At 35.2% G+C, this 24342-nt stretch overlaps 1 protein-coding gene across 50 annotated transcripts in view; it reads right to left on the bottom strand.

Moving 5' to 3' along the window:
- The window catches only part of SOX6 (SRY-box transcription factor 6), a 671664-nt gene that overhangs the window by 110684 nt on the left and 536638 nt on the right, over positions 1-24342 (bottom strand). For 23 of the 50 annotated variants that reach the window (XM_081541518.1, XM_081541509.1, XM_081541504.1 and 20 more), the window contains 3 exons: positions 23457-23577; positions 11595-11674; positions 9996-10118 (listed from right to left, as the gene is read on the bottom strand). In XM_081541518.1, coding sequence (XP_081397644.1) covers positions 9996-10118; positions 11595-11674; positions 23457-23577 — 324 coding nt within the window. Of the gene's footprint in view, positions 1-9995; positions 10119-11594; positions 11675-23456; positions 23581-24342 lie in introns of all 50 variants that reach the window. The other 27 variants (XM_081541545.1, XM_081541539.1, XM_081541548.1 and 24 more) reach the window with 3 other exon arrangements.

Genomic DNA, 24342 nt, shown 5'->3' with positions numbered 1-24342 from the left:
TTTGCTTCACCAAACGACCAAGAGAGTAGAGGCCTGGGGAAATAAATTTGGCTCTATTTTTCCTCCATTTTTGTCTATTAAAAAGCAATGCAAGTACTTAGCCAAACTAGGATTAAATGACTATATATATAAAGGAATTGGTATTTATAAAGCTAGAAAAAGTAATGTTACATTAATTCTTCTCAATATGACTCAAGATGGCTGTACTGATGTCATCAATTATGAGAGGAAAGAAAGAAGAAAGTATATGACTTTCTATCCATACAGCAACTGGCACAGTGGATATTTAGTACATAGTAGATGTTCAGTGCTTTTTGTTTATATTTAATTGAGAAAAGAATCCATTAATAGTGCCATTTAGGCTTGGAAGATCCAAAATGTGATTATTAACCTAACCCTAATAATCTAGAACAGTCAGATTAAAGCAAGATGGTTTCAAGTCAGTAAGGAGAGACTTTGAATCACTATAAATATTCCTTGAATTTTCATTTGATATGGATTTGCACAAACATGCATACCTGTAGCATATGAACTTTTCTACAAGTAAAACAGAAAGGAAGCATTGGCAGGACAGTAGTGAATATGCACTAGGTATACTGATCAGAAGTTTTATTCCTCCACTGGGGCACATCTATGATGGGAATCCATCCAACTGTATGTAGCTTCTCAATTCCTTTTCATTAAAATACCACTTAAAAATACTTTTGGATTAGAAAAACTAAAATTGCTAAAATGTCCACATTATTCAAAGTTATCTATAGATTCAATGCAATTCCTAACAAAGTCTCAATGAAATTGTTTACAGAAAGAAAAAAATATTCTAAAATCACACGCATCCACAAAATACTCCAAATATCCAAAACAAACCTGAATAAGAACAAAGCTCCTAATTTCAAAATATATGTCAAAGCTATAGTAATAAAAAAAAATGATACTGACATACAATGGATATATAGACCAATGGAGCAGAATAGAGAGCCCAGAGATAAGCCTGCACAAAGTACAGTCAAATGATTTTCAGCAATGGTAACAAGAATACCCAATGGGGAAAGGATAGTCTCTTCAATACATGGCATTGGGAAAACTGAATATCCACGAGCAAAATAATGAAATTTAACTTTTATCTTAAACCATACAAAAAAAACAACAACCTTGAAAAGGAAGTCTTAAATGTAAAAAAGGTCTGAAACTTTTAGATATATCTCCAAAGGAATTGAAATCAAGAATTTAAAGAAGTATTTGCCTTCTCATGTTCGTTGCAGCGTTATTCACAATAGCGAAGGCATGAAAGCAACCTAAATGTCTACTGATGGATGAACGGATAAAGAAAATGTAATATGTACATAAAATGTAATATTATTTAGCCTTAAAAAAGGAGGAAGACATCCTGCCACTTGCAACAATATGGATAAACTTGGAAGACATGCTAATTTAAATAACACAGACACAGAAGACAATGACTATGTGATGCCAATTATATGAGGAATCTAAAACAGTCAAATTCATAGAATCAGAGAGTAGAATAGTGATTGCCAGGGGATGGGATAGGGGAAACAGGAAGTATTAGTCAAAGAGCACAAAGTTTCAGTTATGCAAAATAAGTCCTAGAGATCTACTGTATAACTTGAAGCCCATAGTTAATAATACTGTATTGTACACTTAAAAACTTGCTAAGAGGGTAGATCTTATGTTAAATGCTCTTATCACTTATCTAATAATGTTCTTATCATATAATAATAATAATAATAATGGTGGGAGGAAACTTTTGGAGATAAATGGATATATTCATGGCATAGATTGTGTTATGTATTCATGGATGTATACTTATCTCCAAACTCATCCAGTTGTATATATTAAATATGTTCAGCTTTTTGTATGTCAATCATGCTTGAATAAAGTGGTTTAAAAATGTTTCCATTCTGCTCAGTCTGTTCTGTTACCCACCATATCTTTTTCTGATTTAAATTTCATAAATGTTGCATATCCTGACTTACTCTATGGTTGGAAACTGGAGTGAAGCATTTTTTAAAATACTAGAATACTTTGCTTTCAAACCTTCCCCTATGTTCTTACTCACATCATCTCTCTTAATTCCAAGGTAGCTCATTATAACTCATAAACATATAGATACATGATGCCAACCAAAGAATACTTCAGAACTCCGGTTTGGTAAAAACAGGAATAGAGATACCTGTCACTATTTTAGAAACCACTGCATTTACAAGCAGTCTATTTAAATACAAGTATTCACATACTGGGAGTTCCTTGTTGTGTGGATTAATTAGTAAGGCTGGAGCTAAATGAATGTTGGTGGAAATGCTATACTAAGAAAGATAGAGAACTGAACTGGTTTTGTAATTCCAAGGTCCTGGGCTCCTACTAAACTATCTCTGTGAGTACAGCCAAATATCCCATCAATTAAATGACTTAAAACACAGTAATTAATAGAGCTTAGTGAGAAGAGCCATGCTCTCAACTTTTAGACATTATTTTAAAATCAAATTTCTAACAGAAAATCCAGTTTACCTAATGTTTTAATTTGTGAGTAGGTATAATTTTATTCTTGAATACAATGACAAGTCATATTTCCAAACACTAGGAAATGTCTTCATATTTTGCATTCTTCTCTGATCTACCATATTTCTTTAACCTCCACCAAGACTCACTCACTGCCATTTTTTGTAAGAAACCTACCTAGAAATGAAAAGTTGTTTATATGAGAATATGCCTCTAAAGACAGAGCACTTGGCTGAACATATCCCTCTCTTCCCTGAAAAAAAAAAAAAAATTCCAAAGAAGATTGAGTTGCAGATGACCACCAAAAAGGAAATTCACTAATTCTATAGTTTTACCAACTACGGTCACAGGCAACATTGAGGATTCAACAGTAAACAAAATAAACAAAAATCCCTTAATTCAGTGACACATTCTGGTAGATCAGAGCCACCCATCAGAAACACTAAGGCAGCAAAGCTAGAGTAGAATCGACTGCTTATTTGGGACGTTGGAAAGTTTTTTTCCTATCCTGATAATGATTTTTTGTGGAAATTTATACACGCCTTGTTAATCCATTTACTATTCACAGTAACCCTGAGAAAAAATATTATCCCTTTTTTACAAGGAACAAACTGAAAAAAGAAGGCAATTTGAGAACAGTACAGGACAACATAGAAAGTAATAGCAGAAACTCTCATTCAAGATTCTGCTTCCAAAATGGAGTTTATTCTATTAGTCCATAGCTCATCTAATCACAGCTGTAATAGTCCTTCCAGATTCCTTCATGCTTTTAAAGTCAAAGTGAGTGAGAGAAGGCTGATTATGAGAAAAGCAAGCATTTCTCCTCAAAGAACAACCCCCTGGTTGGTATCCTCAGAACAAGCTTTGAATCAGTGCATTACTTTTTCTCCATCAGGTAGCTAGTAATAGGTCACTCTAATCAACCTCTCTATTAGAAATCACAACCTCCAAAGCCCACCCAGTCCAGCTAACTCACTCTCTCTTTCCTCCACAGAACTGAGGCATGTTTATGATTTCAAACAAGAAGGCAGGGTATGAGACAAAGAAGAGCATCTAAATATAATATCATAAAGATTCAGGCTGGAACTAAAATAGAAATGGAACATTCTCAATGTTGATAGGCACTTCTTCACTTTCCAATTGTAGCATGAAAACTGACAATATCATTTAAATAAAATATGTGTTTCTATTCACTTTTGCAAAAATTCAATTGTTCTCCTTCATCTTTGCAAACTTTGCAAGACTTTAATAGTTTCATTTAAGAATAACTTATGGTTGATGGGTTTTTCTAGTGTTTCAAGGCTCTAATTATACTGCTTTCCTCAAATCTTTCCAGAACTACACATAATGTCCATCAAATAAAAGTGAAAATATATTTATATTGGTTTTTTAAAATTTTCATATTTGCTTCCTTTCATTCAGGCTACCACGCATATATACTATCATTATAAGGACGTGCTGGTTAAAATATGTTCCAACTAAAGCTTGGTAGGCTTTGAATGCTAGATAAAAATCATTCTCTGAGGCTAATGAAGACAGAAACTCTGCCTGTAACAATATTAAGTTTGTTTTCTCTGGTGATTCAGAGAAGTGAGCAATCTGTCAGTAATACATTGAGTGAAATTACTTGTCTTGTAGGAATAACTGCTGACAGTCACTTTATTTCAGGGCTGACCCAAACGTCTCCCTGCTGACAAACAAATTACTATGTCTAACTTTGAAAAGGTAACTAGCTTGTTTTTAATTTTGATTGGTCTCTCAGAATCCCTTATATATACACTCAGTTCCATTCTTCATTGTTTTTTTTTTTTAAAGCAACGAAAGTGTTTTGGGGGGATGGGTTTGAATTAATGAATTTTTTTTAAAAGTAGAGGAAGAAAACCCTATCGTTTGGAACTAAGAAAAAGAACTGCTATTGCTTCTTTCCAAGACTGTTTTGCAGATAAAACTGGGAAGTGTTTCTACCCTACATTAAGACTGGCAGTGCCGCCAGTGACTGACTGGGTGAGTGAACACATTACTGAGACAGTATTGTAGGAATTAATTTTCTTCAATAAAGTGATTTTTAAGGCTCATATATTTCACAATCTAAACATATGTCACTGTTTCATAAACAAAATAGATGGATTAAAATAATACATTACCAATATGCTGACATGTGGAGATATTTTAATTAGAAATTCTTAAGCTGTGTGATATTTAACTGCTGTATTTACTAAAGAGAAGCATGCATCATTTAATAAGAAGGTATGAGACAGGTGTACCACTTTGCATGATATGGCACTAAATTGTATTTAATATAAACTACAACTATGAGGCAACATTATGTCTAAATAAGAAGCAAAACAAAATTACCTTAGGTATCTATCATATTGAAAGTAACCACAAAAAATGAATCAATACACTAAAATCACTTTTTCATCAAAAAAAGAGTCATTCTGAGCTTATTTCTGAGACAATATTTCTTCAGAAATAATCTAACATCTTAGCTATTTAAAGGCCATATTTACATGACTGCCTCATCATTACCTTCTGACTTACTTGAAGGACCCCCCGTTACCTTTTGACTTACTTGAAGGACCAATGCTAACATAGCTGAGGAAAGCAAATGGCAACTGGTCCTGAAATTTATACCAGTAGAGACTCAGAATAAGTAGCAATATAATATATTGTTTACTGTAGCAAGTGCCCTCCATTCTCTAAAGGTCAAAAGCACTGTAACCTTAGAGTTACAGTTTCTGATTGTTCCCAGGGTTAAATACATTATCAAAATTAACGGTTCAAGCCCCTCAACCTTCAGATATATGAGCATTCATGACTCCATCTGCTGAACTGTTCAACTAAAAATAGCATTCTTCTCTCTCCTAATATTGTGCCCCTGAGGCAGAGAAAACCAGCAAACCAGCCTTAGATCAGCATGGAGTGGAAAAAAAAAACCAAAACTTACCTGTGTCTTTCTTATTTTAAAGAAAGAAAGTATTAGAATATGCTAATGTAAGAAGTATCTTTCCATTTTAAATATCTTTTCTCTCAGTTTAGTCACTCAGTCGTGTCTGACTCTGCGACCCCATGGACTGCAGCACGCCAGGCTTTCCTGTCCATCACCAACTCCCAGAGCCTACTCAATCTCATGTCCATCGTGTTGGTAATGACATCCAACCATCTCATCCTCTGTCATCCGCTTCTCCTCCCGCCCTCAATCTTTCCCAGCATCAGGGACTTTTCCAATGAGTTAGTTCTTTGCATCAGGTGGCCAAAGCATTGGAGTTTCAGCTTCAGCATCAGTCCTTTCAATGAATATTCAGGACTGATTTCCTTTAGGATGGACTGGTTGGATCTCCTTGCAATCCAAGGGACTCTCAATAGTCTTCTCCAACACAGTTCAAAAGCATCAATTCTTCAGCATTCAGCTTTCTTTAGAGTCCAACTCTCACATCCATACATAACTACTGGATAAACCATAGCTTTGACTAGATGGACCTTTGTTGGTAAAGCAATGTCTCTGCTTTTTAATATGCTGTCTAGGTCGATCACAGCTTTTCTTCCAAGGAGCATCTTTTAATTTCATGGCAGCAGTCACCATATGCAGTGATTTTGGAGCCCAAAAATATAGTCTCTCACTGTTTCCACTGTTTCCCCATCTATTTGCCATGATCTTAGTTTTCTGAATGTTGAGTGTTAAGCCAACTTTTTCACTCTCCTCTTTCACTTTCATCAAGAGACTCTTTGGTTCTTCTTTGCTTTCTGCCTTAAGGGTGGTGTCATCTGTGTATCTGAGGTTATTGATATTTCTCCTGGCAATCTTGATTCCAGCCTGTGATTCATCCAGCCTGGCATTTTGCATGATGTACTCTGCATATAAGCTAAATAAGCAGGGTGACAATATACAGCCTTGATGTACTCCTTTCCCAATTTGGAACCAGTCTGTTGTTCCATGCTGTTTCTAACTGTTGCTTCTTGACCTGCATACAGATTTCTCAGGAGGCAGGTCGGGTGGTCTAGTATTTCCATCTCTTTAAGAATTTTCCACAGTTTGTTGTGATCCACACAGACAAAGGCTTTGGCGTAGTCAATAAAAGAAAACTAGATGTTTTTCTGGAACTCTCTTGCTTTTTCGATGATCCAATGGATGTTGGCAATTTGATCTCTGGTTCCTCTGCATTTTGAAATCCAGCTTAAACATTTGGAAGTTCACGGTTCACGTACTGTTGAAGCCTGGCTTGGAGAATTTTGAGCATTACTTTACTAGCGTGTGAGATGACTGCAATTGTCCAGTAGTTTGAACATTATTTGGCATTGTCTTTCTTTGGGATTGGAATGAAAACTGACCTTTTCCAGTCCTGTGGCCACTGCTGAGTTTTTCAGATTTGCTGGCATATTGAGTGCAGCAGTTTCACAGAATCATCTTTCAGGATCTGAAATAGCTCAACTGGAATTCCATCACTTCCACTAGCTTTGTTAGTAGTGACGCTTCCTAAGGCCCACTTCACTTTGCATTCCAGGATGTCTGGCTCTAGGTGTGTGATCACACCATCGTGGTTATCTGGGTCATGAAAATCTTTTTTGTATAGTTCTTCTGTGTATTCTTGCCACCTCTTCTTAATATCTTCTGCTTCTGTTAGGTCCATACCATTTCTGTCCTTTATTGTGCTCATCTTTGTATGAAATGTTCCCTTGGTATCTCTCATTTTCTTGAAGAGATCTCTAATCTTTCCCATTCTATTGTTTTCCTCTATTTCTTTGCATTCATCACTGAGGAAGGCTTTCTTATCTCTCCTTGCTATTCTTTGGAATTCTGCATTCAAATAGGTATCTTTCCTTTTCTGTTATGCCTTTAGCTTCTCTTCTTTTCTCAGCTATTTGTAAGGCATCCTCAGACAACCATTTTGCCTTTTTGCATTTCTTTTTCTTGGGGATGGTCTTGATCACTGCTGTACAATGTCACAAACCTCCATCCGTAGTTTTTCAGGCACTCTGTCAATCAGATCTAATCCCTTGAATCTGTTTGTCACTTCCACTGTATAATTGTAAAGGGATTTGATTTAGGTAGTACCTGAATGGTCTAGTGGTTTTCCCTACTTTCCTCATTATCAAAGTCTGAATTTGGCAATAAGGAGTTCATGATCTGAGCCATAGACAGCTCCCATCTTTTCTCGGGTGATAACAAAATTTCAGGCTTCCAGAGTATGGCTTTACTGTTAAGATAACCCCAGCTCACAATGCTAGAAGTGAAAAACCTTTGAAGGACAAATTAACTATATATCAGGTAGAGAGGACCGCTTCTCTTCAATGCAGCAGAGTGTGTGTGGAGGTGGTGGTGGTATACAAGCATTGTGGCTTTTCTTCCTAAGAATCTCTAAATAGAAATAAAACTCATTAACATATTGTAATGCTTAGTATCCCCAGTTTATTGTGATCATAAGTGTTGACAGAGCTGTGACATTTTAGCTTGTTAAAGGAATGGAGAAAACCCGAGCTACAAAAGAAAGTAGACTAAAATCAATAAAGCAAAATACTATTAAGTTTTCTCTCTACATTTAGTCAAGATTTAAAATGTTAGTGTCTGTAACAACTTAGATATGGGTGTCCACTGTGCTGCTCATGGGACTCTCAATAAACCTGTTACACTCATAGTAAGAAAGTTTGAGAAATCTGCCTTTCAAATCAGATCCATCTTTTCTAAGTAATGTACCATACAACAAACAGCAATGGTTTCCTGACATGCAAGGAAAAGTGCAAAAAGTGGAAGCAAGAGAACAGAGCAAGACTAATGATAAAAAAACAAAACAAAACAGGAAACTCTCCAACCAACCCAAATTTACCCTGCAAAGCTGAGGACCTCCACCTTAATGCGTTCCGTGTTCAGCCTAATTAAAGTGACAGACGTGTGGCATATATTGCGCTCCTAGATCAGCATTGCTTTAGCACTACACAGTCTGGCACTCACATATACGACATCATGATTTCCAGAAACCCAGGAGAAGTCAGATTTGACAGCATCAGAGGTCTGTGATGGTGAGGGGAAGACATGTCAACTTATGTGAAAAACTAGTAAAAGGAGAAACAGGGTAGAAAAACCAGCTAAGGGAAGGCCGATGGAACAGAACTCAACACCTCAAGAGAAAATAAAAGTCAAGAGGAGAGGAAGTTTTGAATCTGAGCCAAGGCCACCTGCTTTCACATTCTTCCAAGCACTTAAAATTTTAACAAACTAGCTGTCCTGAGTAGGCAAGCCTTGCTAATTGAAAGAATTGTTCCTGTTGTCCAGTTATCTCTCTGTTTAGTAATCCTAAGCACAATAGATATCAGAGCGTCCAGAAATGTGGCATCTTCTCTACAGCCAAAAGGAAGCCTTGGAAAAGAAATCCCTTTTGGCTGCATAGAAGATAGCAGATACTCTAACCGTATGTCTTGTCACGTCTGGATGGAACCCCCTGTATACTTTTTATAATCAAAGGGAAAGGGAAAGGAAGAAGGCAAGTGACAAGCTCTGAACTTGAACTCTTCCTTAGGCTACTTCCAAGGTGTCCTTTGATCTTGTTCTCTTCTTTCTTCTTGTGAGCTTTCTCGCTTCTAAGAAGGAGGGATAGCTAGCAACCCTCTAGTGTCTGACAGTCCTAAAGAATGAAATGAGAAGTTGACCTTTCTCACTTCTAAGGAGGGATAGCTAACAACCCTCTAGAATCTGATAGCCCTAAAGAGGTTTTCCAATGATATAATAGAGGAATTAAGCACGATATTAGAGAGAGGAGGACTAGGTCCCTATAGTCGAAAGGGGTTTGGTTTTTAAAAGAGCTATATGAGGCATCTTCTCCCATGTAGTAAGAATATCCCACAAAAACAACAAAGAGCTTAATTGGAAGTTCAATATGAAAGAGCTACTATATAAGTTTATGGGGCAAAAAACAACCAGTCAGGCCCAGGCACCCAACCTCAAATTCAGTCAGAGAAAACTAAATTAGAAAACCTGAAATAGATAGAATTAGAAATCCTGGATAATAACTCTGACTCCAAGAAAATTTTGTAGCCTTGGTTAAATAACTTGACTTCTCTGAACCTCTGTTGTTTTGTCTATAAAAACAGAATTATATTTTATCAACTCTATTTTATCAACATGGTGAAATGAAGTTTTTTGTGTTTTTTTAATTTTTAAGGTTTTTTTTTTTTTTTTTTAACTACTATGCAGCACTGCACATAGAGAAAAAAGGGTAAGGGAAATAAAGATGGTTTTGAAAACACTCATAATGTAAAGAATTTGCCTAAATATATAGCAATAAACAATCTACTTCAGAGGCACTGGTTTGGGGTTTGACTTTTTCTCTGAAAGAAAAGGAGTGAAAATGAGCCTCCTTAGGAATGAGAAAAAGGGAAAGATTATATTTTAGTGTTTGAGTGTTTGGCACTTGTTAAAAAAGCCTAGAATATAACTGAACAATCCAGTCCCCCACCCAATGAAGCACCAATGTAAGCATTCATACCTCAATCTGTTTGTGGTTGTAAGAGTGGCCACCAGCATGTTCAAAGGTGTCCAAACTCCTGCCCAAACGGTCACTTAGGCCCTTTAGCCTTGGGTTAATTTGTGGGTGGGAGACATGACCTTTCTGTTTAGTAGCATATTCAGAAAAAAAAAAGACAAAACATACTGTCAGAACTCATGAAACAGAACACATATTTCTAAATCCAGGGTACTGACCACACCAAAGAACAGAAAGTAGGGTTTAGGACCCAGATACTCTCTTTCACAGAAACTTGATTATAGGATCAAACAGTGGTACTGGTTTCTTATTTTTGCCTCTGACTCAAGAAGACACTCAATAGCATAGCTATGGAAAAAGGAGAAATAGATTAGACTGACTGTGAGTTAGGTTTCTTTTTATATTTTTAACAGCTGCAGTAAGTTCCCTGCTAGTAGTGGAGAAGGTGAGGGCTTAGAAGAGATTGGGCTGCTGCTTTCATGAGGCAAAATCTCTAGCTCTGCTAGGCATCCATAATGGATCCATAATGCTAGGCATCTTCAAGACTTTCTGCATGAGGCTTATGACAAAAACTGCTCAAAGTACTATAAAAATTCTTTATTTGTAGACTCAACTGAAAATGTTCAAAATTATATTTTCACATAAAATATCTGTACATCTTTTACATTGAAGTCATATAAGGAATAGCAAAGAAGAAATAAAAATACCCAGTTAGATGCTATTCCCTAAATTATTTAATAAAATTGAAAAATCATCACAGTACATTATAAGAATAAAAAACTATCCTTGTTCAATGTATTGAAATTCAAGTTGTCATCTTATATTTTCTAAATGCTCAAATACTGCTTGCTTAACCATTAATTTTAATGATACTTTCTTTCTGTTTTTGTTAAAATATATACTCATATTTAACATCAATTTCCCATTAAGACAGCATCGCAAAAAGGGTGTAAAGATCACTTAGTCCTCTGCTTTCCATTTTACTATGAAGAAGATGAAGTGCAAGGGATTTTTTAAAATTAGCTTCCAAAGTGCTTTCTTTCCAGTTTTAGCTTTATAAAGAAAACCAATCCAGAATCTGGCCAGACACCATGGCCAGTCTTTTGACCTGGCATGAGGATGAGGCTGATGATACACATATTCAGGGACAATGTGTTTACATTTTACCAAATAGTTCAAGTAATTGGGTAATAAAAACTCCCTATTCTTGAGTTGCAAGAAGGAAAATATCCAATGTTGTTGTCTGTTTTGATACTTACATGTAGAGCTAATTTGGACGTGAGTGGAGACATGGATGAAGAAGTTATAAGGAAAAAGCTAATATACCCAATATCAACCAGCCATAAAAAATTGTAAAACCATTAACTTACCTGATAGAGAATATATAGTACTAAGTCATGACATCATTTTTTCCTTTAAAAATATTGACACTAACAGTTTTCTCTTCTATTTGCAGTATGGTAAGTACATAAGGTGTTAATCCTTCCAAGCTATGCTTAAAAAATTATTTAACATTCAGGCCATTATTTAGCATACAGCTGGTTAGCAGTTTTCCACTAAAGTACTGGCAAGTATCCCACATTTTTTTCTTCTGGCACTTACCTGGAGCTGTAAAGGGCTGAGTCCAGAAGCAGCAGCAGCTGCCATTGTTGATGGAATGAACTGTACGGGGTAGTTATCACCTGTCAGAAAGAACAATGCATACAGGTTTAGACAATGCACTGGGAATCACAGCAGACAAGTACAAACATGGTCCTTGGATCGCCTGAGCTTTACAACATTGCTCTAAGCCCAAACATCTGCAGAAACAAAAGGCTTAGTTGGGCATAGACTTGCAGGGCTGCCTTGGAACTTTTTGTTAACAGATAGCTGGTAGGCAAACTGGCAAAACATGAATGTGATGTTAAAAAAATTAAATGTGCAATTCAAGCATGTTCACTCCATTACAAATCTTGTAATACATCATTTTTTTAAGAGTAAAAAAATATCTTAAAGCCAGGCTGACATTCAGTTCACCAAGAAAGCATTAAGGTTTTTATATTAAAACAACAAAACGTTTTGGCTTGGTAGATAAGGCAGAGTATCACAGTCCAAAAAAAATTAAGAGTTATTGACTGTCCATAACCCTAACCTTTATTTTATTTAAAAAAATTAGAGAAAAAAATTTAAATGCAACCTCTTTAATTTGAGAGGGGTAAGAGAGAAGCTAATCTTATCTGCTAACATTCTGTGAAATGCCTGGTATCCCAAAAAGATAGGAGACTGTTTTCTGCATTAACTTTTGGTGGAAACTACTACAGAATCATGACACACACTAGGCACTTATCATGTATTCTTTGATGATGATTTGATTAAATAAACACACTTTTTACATGTGACATCTATATTAAAAGTCTGGTCGAGATTGAGCATGGTTCAGCAGAGATCAGTGCAACATCTTATTAATGTGTTTCTGGCTCCAGACCACTCCTAAATAGCAGGGCTAAAATACCTTCTATGACTTTAAGAGCACAGGCTGTGTGAAGCAAGCAACCTGAAGAACCAATGGAAAGTAATGAGGAATGTATTGTGATAGTGCTAACTGAAATCAAAATTAATACGTATGGATAAATTACACACTATCAGTGATTTAATGGAGTATCACTTTGGCTTCAGCTACTTATTTTAAAGGCAGTGTTAGGTACTATCTCTAGGCTATATTTTAATAGGCTATTCCTCCACACATTTTGGACGTTTATAATAATCATGCTGTTTTGCAAGAACTTTTCCACACTAAAAGCTGAATGTAATAATGAAAAGTGTAGAAAGAATCACAGTAATAAAGGTAGTCAACTAGAAAGCAATGCAATCTCTCTTTCTGCATGGACACTAATACCTGGAGCCTTCCTGGTGCTCCTGGTTCCTTGGAACTCATCCTGTTTGCCACATGAAGTGCTCCTCAGCTGACCCAATGTAAATGTTAAGTTGCTTTCACTTTTAACAAATTGTTAGCTTCTAATCTACACAGTCTCTTTGCATCATATCCATAATACCTCATCAGACCATTGAGCACAGTGTGTGCTTGTACACAGTCCAGTAACAATTGGCTTCTGATTGCATATGGAGCACTGCTACAATGCATTCACTAACACTATATTGTGCTGGTCTCCTATGGAGTAATGTTCAAAATATCTGATCTTGTTTTTCCCCTTCTATGAGGTTGATTTTGGTTTGCAGGGCTACGTGAGCTTTTTAAAAAAGATAACTAGGCCAAATTATTTTTTATAGTAAATGACTGTTGCTTTACGCTTAAATAATTCTACTGATCCTCTCAATATTTAAACTAAATTATCTGAAGAAAGAATATCCTAATCTAAGTCAAATAGTATTTCTTTGGCTGATATCTTATCAGGTTAAAAAATCACAAAATGATGCTGAATTAATGATGCTTCAAAAATAAGGGAAAAAATCACCATTCCAACTATCAACATGGGTTGCCCCTCGGAACATTTTAGAGCTGTTCTTTCTTTAAATATCATGCATTATTCATACTAACTCTAAACCATAACCCCCTCCCTGTAAGTTTAATACCAGTTGCTTTATTTGTACTAAAACATTTTTCATGTCAAACATATTTTTAAAAAAATCAAACTCTAAAAGAATTCCCTGGGGCACTCCTTTTTTCATAGCTGTCATGCTTCTATGCTATGAAATAGCTGATTTTTTTTAATATAGTTTTTGGCTTGCCAGTTAATTTATTACTATCTCTACCACACCCTGTAGTACTCTCCAGCTCACCTGCTGGCTACAAACAGCTTTCTTTCCACTGCTGACAAGCATATTTTTAAAATGTTTTTAACCTTTCTGCTGGTTTGAATCTGTATATCTGAATATAATCTTTGGAAAGCTATTTCTCCAGAACATATCATTGTATCAGTACTAAAAGTAAAAATGAATACATTAAAGCAACAGAAAATATTACAGGGACTGATAAGAAGAGCGAGAAAAAGGAAAAAGCCAGACAGGGAGAGGATAAGGGTGAAGAAGAGAGGGGGTGTTAAAAGTAGAAGAGAAGATTTAAGAGGTAGAGAGAGTTAATTCCTCTTTTAAAAAGTTACATGCTTCCTCTCCCTGCTCCCTCGCCTTTAACTGTGTGTAAGAGTCCATCAAGAAAAAGTTCTTAGCGGCTGACTTGGCAAGAAATCAGTCAACATGTTGTAGCAATTTTTTTCAAATTTGTCTCTGGATTTGAAATGCTTGCGTGAGGACCCATTCTCTTTAAATTTGTACAAAAGAAGATGAAGCCTGTTGAAACAGGTTGGTTTTACGCGCTGCTGTCATCTGGCCCCTGCTACCTCTAGTATAAGAAGACAACTTCTAAATGCTAATTTGGGAAATAATGTCCATTACATAAATCTATCTCTCCAGGCTTTCAGGTTTTCCAACCGATTATTTTTATCTGAAAATTACAGAACAAATATGAAACAGGATTTACAACCTATGGAAAATTAGACTGACATCAGTTTCACTTGCCATAAGTCTAGAATCAAAGTGGCTCCATAGCAAGAGCCCCTGAATGAGAGAAAGTATATTTTTTAATTTTAAAGGAAAGTGAAATGAAGCCAAAACTTAATAAGACGTAAACACTGGAGGAGGAGGCCCTCATATCATGAATGTAGGACCCATTAGACACAGGCTACCTCCTATAAGAATACTAGTTTCTGTAATTCAAATATAAACTTTATTTTTATTAAAAAGCAAAAACTCCCATGGATAAAAATCTGTCTATTTTCTTTGATTCTTTAGGAAGACAAGGGACTGTGATGGTTACAGTCTTCTAAGATGCTAACTTCAGATATTAACTTATTTAAAGAGTTTGGGAGGAGCCGAGAAGAAAGATAAATTAAACTATGAGACAGGACTCAAAGATTCTTTGGTTACTGGCTTAAAGTCTCATGCCTCATTTTCTACTCTCCAAAACAAAAGGAAAAAATACTACACATCCCTAATCTCACAGATTTTTTGGTCTGGTGGTATCACAGGATGATGGTAAGTTATTTGAGTTGCCAAATAACTCATAGATAGACCCCATTTCTATAAGTTATCATTTTTGCTACAACATGTAAATATTTCCATCACAATCACCAATATAGACTTGGACTTGCCACACTGCATATTGCTTGGATGAATGTATTCAGAATAGCAAAATATTATAACTCCTCTGTATTCTGAGGGAATGCCATAATCAATCTGAATTTATCTTTGTGAGACATCACAACACATTATAGCAAAAGTTAGCAGGCAATGAATGACATATTTAGAATCCTAAAAATAAAACAAAACCTTTAATTTGTTCTGAGAACAATTGAACAAAAAAAAATTGGCATAGATTATAGTATATATTGCTGAGGTCATGATGTTCTTATTTCTCCTGCTAAATTTCTCCTCTATTCATCAAAGAATAGACACATGATGAGGAGAGTCTTGATCTCAAGATTTTTTCTAAGAGCATCTGCATTGTTTTCATACCTTTAAAGAAGCTAAAAATCAAGGATCATCTTAATTTCTTCACTTATTTCATAAATGCATCCAGACTCTTATATAATTATATGAAAACCATGGTATTTGTCACAATAGCAATTAAATATATGAGTATGGATGAAATAATATAAATGCATCCACATTATAAGAAATTAACTTAAAATAACAATTTAAAGTTTATGACTTAATGAGAGCTCACCAATGATATAGCCTCTGTATATGAGAAGGGCACATTTAAAATAATCTCAATCTCCGTAAAACTAGGTTATTTTATACAGGTGAACATATATATTTTCTTCTTGGACCTAAATACTCATTTAAAAGAGAGTACTAATCTGAAGAACCTCAGAAATGCATTGATTCCAAGGGTAAAAGTGAAAGTCACTCAGTTGTGTCTGACTCTTTGCAACATTCTTCAGGCCAGAATACCGAAGTGGGTAGCCTTTCCCTTCTCAAGGGGATCTTCCCAACCCAGGGATCAAACCCAGGTTTCCCACATTGCAGGTGGATTCTTTACCAGCTGAGCCACCAGGGAAGCCCAAGAATACTGGAGTGGGTAGCCTATCCCTTCTTCAGGGAATCTTTCCAACCCAGGAATCCAACTGGGATCTCCTGCATTGCAGGTGGATTCTTTACCATCTGAGCTTGATTTCAAGTAGATGACTTTAATTAATGAAGTATTCCAGCAGTAGTGGTTACATGCCTCTGCTTTAAATATTCAAGAAAAGATAGACATGGCAAGCTTCACAAGATGCCATTTGGATAACCCCATACATATAAATCACATCTTTTACACATACACACACAAAAGTTGGACTTTTTTTCATATCCTTTATGCTTAGATCAGGCCTGCAAGAGTATAAAATTCAGAACTTCAGTCCAAATTCTATCTCCACTAATTTCTGGGGTGAAGGTGTAGAAAGTTAATTATCTTCTTTGACCTTTAGTTTCTTTTTTTAAACAAAATGTAGATAATGTCATTTATGGTTTAGAGTTGCTATAAAAATTTAATGAGAACATATATGTATACTTATATATATACATACATATATTAATATATATAGATACAGATATCAGAAAATAAATGGTGGTCAATAAATGCTAACTGAAACAAAGGAATTAAAAAGAAATATTAGGTAGCAACTATACACCAACAAATTAGACAATCTGGAAGAAATGAAAAATTCCTTGAAACACACAAATTACCTAAACTGACTCAAGGAGAAATGGATAATATAAACAAACCTGTAACAAATAAAGAGATTAAATCAGCAATCAAAAACCTCCTAAAACAGAAAATTCTTGGACCAGATAGATGGCTTCACCAATCTACTGAACATTTAAGAAAAATTAACACTAATTCTTACAAATATTCAAAAAATTGAAGAAGAGGAAACACATCCTAACTATGAGGCAATGAGGCCAATATAACCTTGATAACAAAGCCAGATAAAGACATCACAAGACACAAAAAATATAGATTAATATCTTGCATGAATACTAAAATCCTCAACAAAATATTAGCATATTAAATCCAAAAGCATATCAAGAGGATTATTCACCATGACAAAGTAGGATTTATCCCAGGAATGCAAGGGTGGTTCAACATGAAAAAAATCAATGCAATACATAACATTAATAGAACAATGGGGGAAAAAAATCCACATGATCATCTCAATTGAGGCAGAAAAGGCATTTGACAAAATCCAACATCTTTTCATGATAAAAATTCTCAGAAAACTAGGAATAGAGCGAAAGTTCATCAGCATGATAAAGGATATTTCTGAAAAACCCACAGCTAACATCACAGTGGCAAAAAACTGAAAAGTTTTCTGACTAAGACTGGGAAAATTATACCCACTTTCACTGCTGCTATACAACACTGTGCTAGAAATTCTAACTAGTACTTTTAGACAAAAAAAGAAAAAAACACAAGGCATCCAAATTGATAAAAACAGGTAAAACTATGTCTATTTGCATATGAAGTGGCCCTATATGTAGAAAATCCCAAATAATTCATGACTAGGGCTAATAAATAAATTCAGCAGCAGTTTCAGGGTACAAGATTAATACACAAAAGTCAACTGTGTTTTTATATACCTGTAATGAACAATCCAAAAGGAAATTAAGTAAGCAATTCTATTTACAATAGTATCTAAAAGAACCAAACACTTAGCAATAAATTTAACAAATGAGGCAAAGATTTGTACACTGGGAAACTATAAAACATTTCTGAAATAAATTTTAAAAGATCGAAATAAACAGAAAGGCATTCAGGTTCATAGACAGGAGGACTTAATATTGTTAAGATCAACAAAGCAATCTACAGATTCAGTGAAATATCTACCAAAATTCAACAATCCAGAAATGGAAAAGCCAATCCTCAAATTTATTTGAAATTGCATGGACCCCCAATAGCTAAAACAAATCTGGAGAAAGAAAAGTAGAGTTGGAAGGCTCATACTTTCTGACTTCAAAATTTACTTCAAAGCTAGAGTAATTAAAACAGTATAATCCTTGCATAAAAACAGGTATATAGACTCATGAAGCAGAATAGACAGCCCAGACATAAACCCTTACATATACAGTTCATTGACTTTTTCTTTTAATCAGGGCACCAAGACCATTTACTGGGGAAAAGACATCTTTTCAACAAATGGTGCTGGAAAAATTGATATCCACATGCAAAAGAATGAAGTTGGATCCTTAACTTACACCATATACAAAAATTAATGAAATGGATCAAAGACCTAAACTTAAGTACTAAAACTATAAAACTCTTAGAGGAAAACACAGGAGTAAATCTTTGGATTTGGCAGTGATTTCATGGTATGATAGCAATAGCACAGACAACAAAAGAAAAATAGAAAAATCAAACTTCATCAAAATTAAATTTTTGTGTATCAAAGGATACTATCAAGTAAATGAAAAGACAACCTACAAAATGAGGGAAAAAAAACTTGCAAATTGTAAGTTTTACAAAGGATTAATATCTAGAATATGTAAGAACTCCCAAAACTCAGTAAGTGTAAAACAAACAACTAAATTTAAAACTAGGCAAAGTACTTAAACAGATACATTTCCAAGTAGCTATACAAATTTCCAGTAAGCACATGAAAAGATGCTCAAAATCACTAGTCATTAGGGGAATGAAAACCAAAAGCACAATGAGGTACCACTTCATGTATATTAGGCTGGCTATAATTTTTTCAAAAATAGGAAAGTAACAAGTATTGGTGAGGATATAAAGAAACTGGACCACTGTTGCATTGCTGGTTGGAAATGTAAAAGGTACAACCCCTATGGAAAACAGTTTGATGGCATCTCAAAAGATTAAACATAGAACTACCCATATGATTCAACAATCCCATTCCTACATATATATCCAAAAGAACTGAAAACAGGGACACAAGCAGGTATTCACATATCAATGCTCACAGAAGCATTATTGACAATATCCAGAATGTGGGGAAAGAATGGACTTTTGATATATGCTACCATATGGAGGGACCTTGAAAACATTATGCTTAGTGAAATAAGCCAGACACAGAGGGACTAATATTGTATGATTCTATTCATATAAAGTATCTAGAATAGGCAAATTCACATAGAAAAATAGCAGAACAGAAGTTACTAGGGGTTTGGGGTAAGGGGATAGGAAGAGTTACTGTTTATGGCCACAGTGTTTCTGTTGTTGATGATTAAAAGTTTGGAGTATAGATCATGATTATGGTTACTAAAAACTGCAGATGTATTAATACTAATGAGTTGTACATTGAAAAATGGTTAATATAAAAAATGTTATTTTATGTATTTTTTTTCACAATTTTTTTTCTTAAAGAAGCATTAGATACACTAGAATAAAATTGCTTTGGGTCATCAGACAGAGAGGCAGTATATCTCAGTCAAATGCTCAGTTCTTGAACCACATTTCTAGTGGATAAGAATGCAGTTTAATGTAGTTAAATTTACTCAGGCTTCATGGTCAGAGTTTATCCCCAAACGTAGTTCTTTAGAATTTTTTCAAAGAGATTTCATATATTTTAAGAAACTTAATCTTCACACCCATACTGAGCAGTGGACAAATCATGACATATTTTTTTTAGATGATAAAGAAGTAAGGCTCAGCAAGGCTAAGTGACATGTTCAAGTAAGAATTCAATAAATATAATCCATGTGGACCATTTAACACACTGTTTGGCACAAAGTAATTATTCAATAAACTTTAACTGTTATCATAATATTTAATATAACAATAAGTCAGTAAGGAGTCATGAGCAGGCAGCCATCCTATTCCTAGGATCTCCTGGGAAACGTTTAGGGTGCTGCTCTAGCAGCAATCATTTTTAAAAATCCCAGCTACATGAAGTTCATGGGTCGGCTGAACCATCTCTGGCACACAAGGAATCTATCCAGTATCTTTATTTTACAGTCAGTTCAATCGATCTGATATACACATTGGCAGCTACAAAAGCTTTTTGTTGTTGTTGTTTGTTTTCACAAACACAGGTGCTCAACTGTATTTATCTTACCCTGGACTGCTGTATCTCTCAGTATCGTGATGTGATAAAGCAAAGCAACCGATATTCTGTGGTGTATGTTCTAGGTCCTGATAAGTTACTTTCTAGAAAGATGTCTCTAATTAGAGAATCATCTTTAAAAGAGGGGAAGTTAATTAAGGAATAAAACTCAATACAAGAAATTCTACACAAGTTATTTTGATAGATGTTCCCCTGAAACTGGTACAGTCTCTGTAGTCAACCCGCCTCCTCAGCAACCTACCAAGGTGGGAGAGCTTGCCTGGTGTTCACATGGGGACACTGAAATGCCCAGAACAATGGGTCAAATTATCAGAAGGGGAGGAAGCTGATAGCTCTAAATGTATTTGTTTAGAATGTACTATATGGATTCAGAAACAGTCAGCTTTAACAGTGAACATAACCCCAAGGTGGTCTTTGCTTTCTGGAAATGAAGATGATTATTCAATCAGCCAGAGGCACAAACAATACAGAATTTGAATCTAGATAAAATAGTATAGATGATCTTATTTGCAAAGCAAAAGCAGAGACACAGATGTAGAGAACAAATACAGTGGTATCAAGAGGGCAGCGGGAGTGGGAGCAATTGGGAGGCTGACTCATATACACTATTGATATTACATATAAAAGAGATAACTATTGAGAACATATTGTATAGCATAGGGAACTCTACTTAATGCACTTAGTGACCTGAATGGGAAGGAAGTCCAAAAGGGAGAGGATATATGTACATTTATGAGTGATTCATCGTGCTGTACAGTAGAAATTAACACAACATTGAAAAGAACTATACTCCAATAAAAATTAATTTTAAAAAACAGTATGGAATTGTTTCAGTTTATGGGAAGATGAAAAGAGAGCCAATGTGGCACTTATTCTTCTTGTTGCTTAGGGGATCCAACTATACAGCTAACCACCATTTCAAGACATTTACATGTGATGCTACTCCTCTACTTGTGTTGCTGTCACACAAGTGAAATTACTATAGTTCAGTGTGGGGCAAAAATGTTTTCCTTGTCCAGGCTCCAGTCAAATAGTATTCTCCTCTCCCAATTCATGTGAATGACAAGAACACTGCATACACCAAGTCTCCTAAGTATGTAATGTCTCTACCAATAGCATCTGAACATATAAATTTAATTATTTATTTTAAACAATAAAATCTGCATTAGCCAAAGTATTTAATAATTTAGCATTGTGCTCACACTCAGTCATGTCCGACTCTTTGCAACTCTATGGACTGTAGCCTTCCAGGCTCCTCTGCCCATAGGATTCTCCAGGCAAGAACACTGGAGTGTTGCCATCCTCCAGAGGATCTTCCTGACTCAGGGATTGAACCTGCATCTCCTGCATTGCAGGCAGATTCTTTACCCTCTGAGCCACCTGAGATGCTACCTGGGAATTTAGAGTTCTGGTTAACTGAATTCTCTGACATAACTTAGGGGTCACCAGATAATACCTTTTTTATCAGCCTTGCTTGTGATGAAAAATCATTACATGTCCAAATCCATTGCCCTGCCCTAACTAGCAGGTTTTAGCCAACATAATCAAATCCAGCCTTGCTACCCCAGGACACTGCTCTATGCTGCACAGATGCTGTTCAGTGGAAGTAATGTACTGCTGCACAGCATTGCCCCAATCTCTACATTCTTACTTATCTACTGCAATCTCATTGATACTGTGTGAGAAGATTCTTTATAAAATGGTCTAAATTCATGGACTATATAAAAATAGCTTCCCTCATAAAAAACAATGTTATTATCTTAACAAAATTACATAATATGCTAATTACGTTGGTGTCTATGTCTAGTAGAAAATAATGCCCATAACCTGATTTTTAAGTGTGGAGAATTTTTAATTTAAAAACATGAAAATTAGAGAGTTTCCATGTATAGTTCATCTAAAAGGTTTCTAAGACTGGTGTAGGGATGAAAACTCAGATTCAGAATAAACAGGTAAACTTAGTGTACACCAACACTCCGAAGGAAGTCAAAATGAAGAGAGTTCAAAACTATTTATAGAGATCAGAGAAGAACTGAACCACTGCACTGACAGAAAGATATTCTCTGGCAAAATAAAATCCTGTCCTTAATATAGATACTAATTTCACAGAATATAACTTGCTCTAAAAATTCTGCTCTAGAAAAATCAACTTTTAACAATTTGAATAACACACTTTTCTTTTACTCACATATCCTTTTACTCAGGTTTGTATCTGAGGAATTTTTAAAGTCAGTCCTTAAATTAACCAATCCCTCAAAATCTCTATTTTTTGAATCATTTGGATTTTGACACAGACATCTTACCTTTCTTCACTGGAAGGGGGTTCTCTAACAAATGCATAAGAGTAACTGATGGCAAAAAAAGATGTTAAAACCCACTAGGTTTGGTCTTATACTATTCAGTAAGTTTCCTCACAGAGAATTTTGTAAAGTGACTTATACTTTATTGCTGCTTTAAGCATATTAAAATACCTTTATAAACCCATACACATAAAAAATCTGCTGCACTCAGATTTGTTGCACTCAGATTGGGAGGTTAATATAATCAGGTTAATACGTTAAAAAGAACTTGACACAGAAATTATTAATGAGTAGAACAAGGTCACTACTTCTGAGGTGAGGTCACTTACAAAGAATGCACAAATGAAATTAAGGTTGACTTTTATTTACTTGACTATCTTCTTACATTGGATTCCTTTGGCAACATATCTTTAAACATTTAAAGCCCTGTTTACAAGGATGCTCTGAAAGAAGCTTCAAACCATTATGCCCCTAATTGAATTCCCTAGGAGTCCAGTAAACCCAGAGGAATAAAGAAAAATCATAACATTTGCTAAATCATCTCAAAACATATTTCACTGCAAGGTTATGTGACCTCGTCTTTGAGGTTCAAAGATGAATGAGAAAATACTACTGAATGCTTCATTATTTAGACTGAAATAAAAGAAGAATTTTACCTATTAGTAGCAAGCTAATTAAATCAGTTCAGTTTGAACTATTCTTCCAAGAAAAATCAGACAACAAACAATAATAGCATTTTATACTGTATGTGACCACTTTCCTAGAGTATAAAAGCTCTCAGGAAGAGAAAAGTATCTTTAACCAAAGACAATTATTCACAGTAAAGATATGAGAGAGAGCTGACAAAATTTGTAGTCCCGAGGGAAAGTAGCATTTTATCTGTGAATACAGAACAAATTCAAGTGGGAGAGAGAAAGTAAAGTTTCAAGTAACCAATTAGTTATTAACATGCCCCCTTCACAATTCTAATTTTACTTTAAAATACCTTTTATGATCTTTTTATTCATAGTTCCTTCATATGTTTCTGTGTTTGTTTTGACTACTAAGCAAAAACATACGGATCTTAGCATTCACGAAAGAATGTTAAATCCCTGTCTACTTACCTGGTTTGTATGTTATTCCAGGGGGGAAGAGGAATCCCTGTTGGGCAGCAGCAGCTGCTGCCAGGGTCCGCTGGTCATGTGGAAAAATTGGGATCATGAGCGGAGGCATGTGACCCTGAACCTGCTAAACAGAAGAGAGCCTATGATCAGACACAGAGCAAATGCACGCCAAGAAGTATTTGTTTTTCACTCCTGGTGGTGTGCTGGTACCCAAACAGCCACCCATTTCTAACCTCATTCCAAATCTGGTCCCAGAGAAAATTCAGGCTAACTTTACCAAATCCCTTTCAGATTCCATTGGTATACCAACGATCTAACCTCTTTGTGAATTTGCCTCATCTCTGCTTCCACTAAATTATAGTGAATGGTTTTCTTTCATCTTGACTGGTTTTTTTTTCCTTTTATTTTTTTCTTTTTTAAAAAACACAGAGCCAGAAGAAATGTTTTATTCTCTCACCATACAGTGTTGAAAGGTTTTGCCCTTGCATCAGCTTTGCATTCTGTGCTTTATTCTGAAAACTGTTACTAGTATCCTTGGTCAGAAAGTAATGTCTAATTGTTATATATTCCAAAAGCTGTAGCTCCCCAGTTTAGGTATCTTATTTCAAAGCATCGCTGCATTATGTCAAACATATAGCCCTTCAGATTTAAGGCTACTACCTCTTGGCTCCCAATTAAACTAATATTCTTTGCCATACACACCTCGATGTAACATATAAATTGCTTGTCTGGCTAAGCAGTTTTACAGCTTTATGCACTACCATGTAGCTGAGTAATTATGGAGTTGTATTCAGAGAGCATTTCATAATAAATCCTACTATATCAAATTTCATTTGACCTCAATAAATGTATCAAAGAGCACAAAAATGCAAAACAGAAAATCTTC

Source organism: Giraffa tippelskirchi, chromosome 11 (genome assembly GCF_054371585.1).
Source record: "Giraffa tippelskirchi isolate mGirTip1 chromosome 11, T2T-mGirTip1v1.2.pri, whole genome shotgun sequence".
In the NCBI taxonomy this organism is placed as follows: Eukaryota; Metazoa; Chordata; class Mammalia; order Artiodactyla; family Giraffidae; genus Giraffa; species Giraffa tippelskirchi.
The sequence above is the reverse complement of the archived record's forward strand: the minus strand, read 5'-3'. Positions and strand labels throughout refer to the sequence as shown.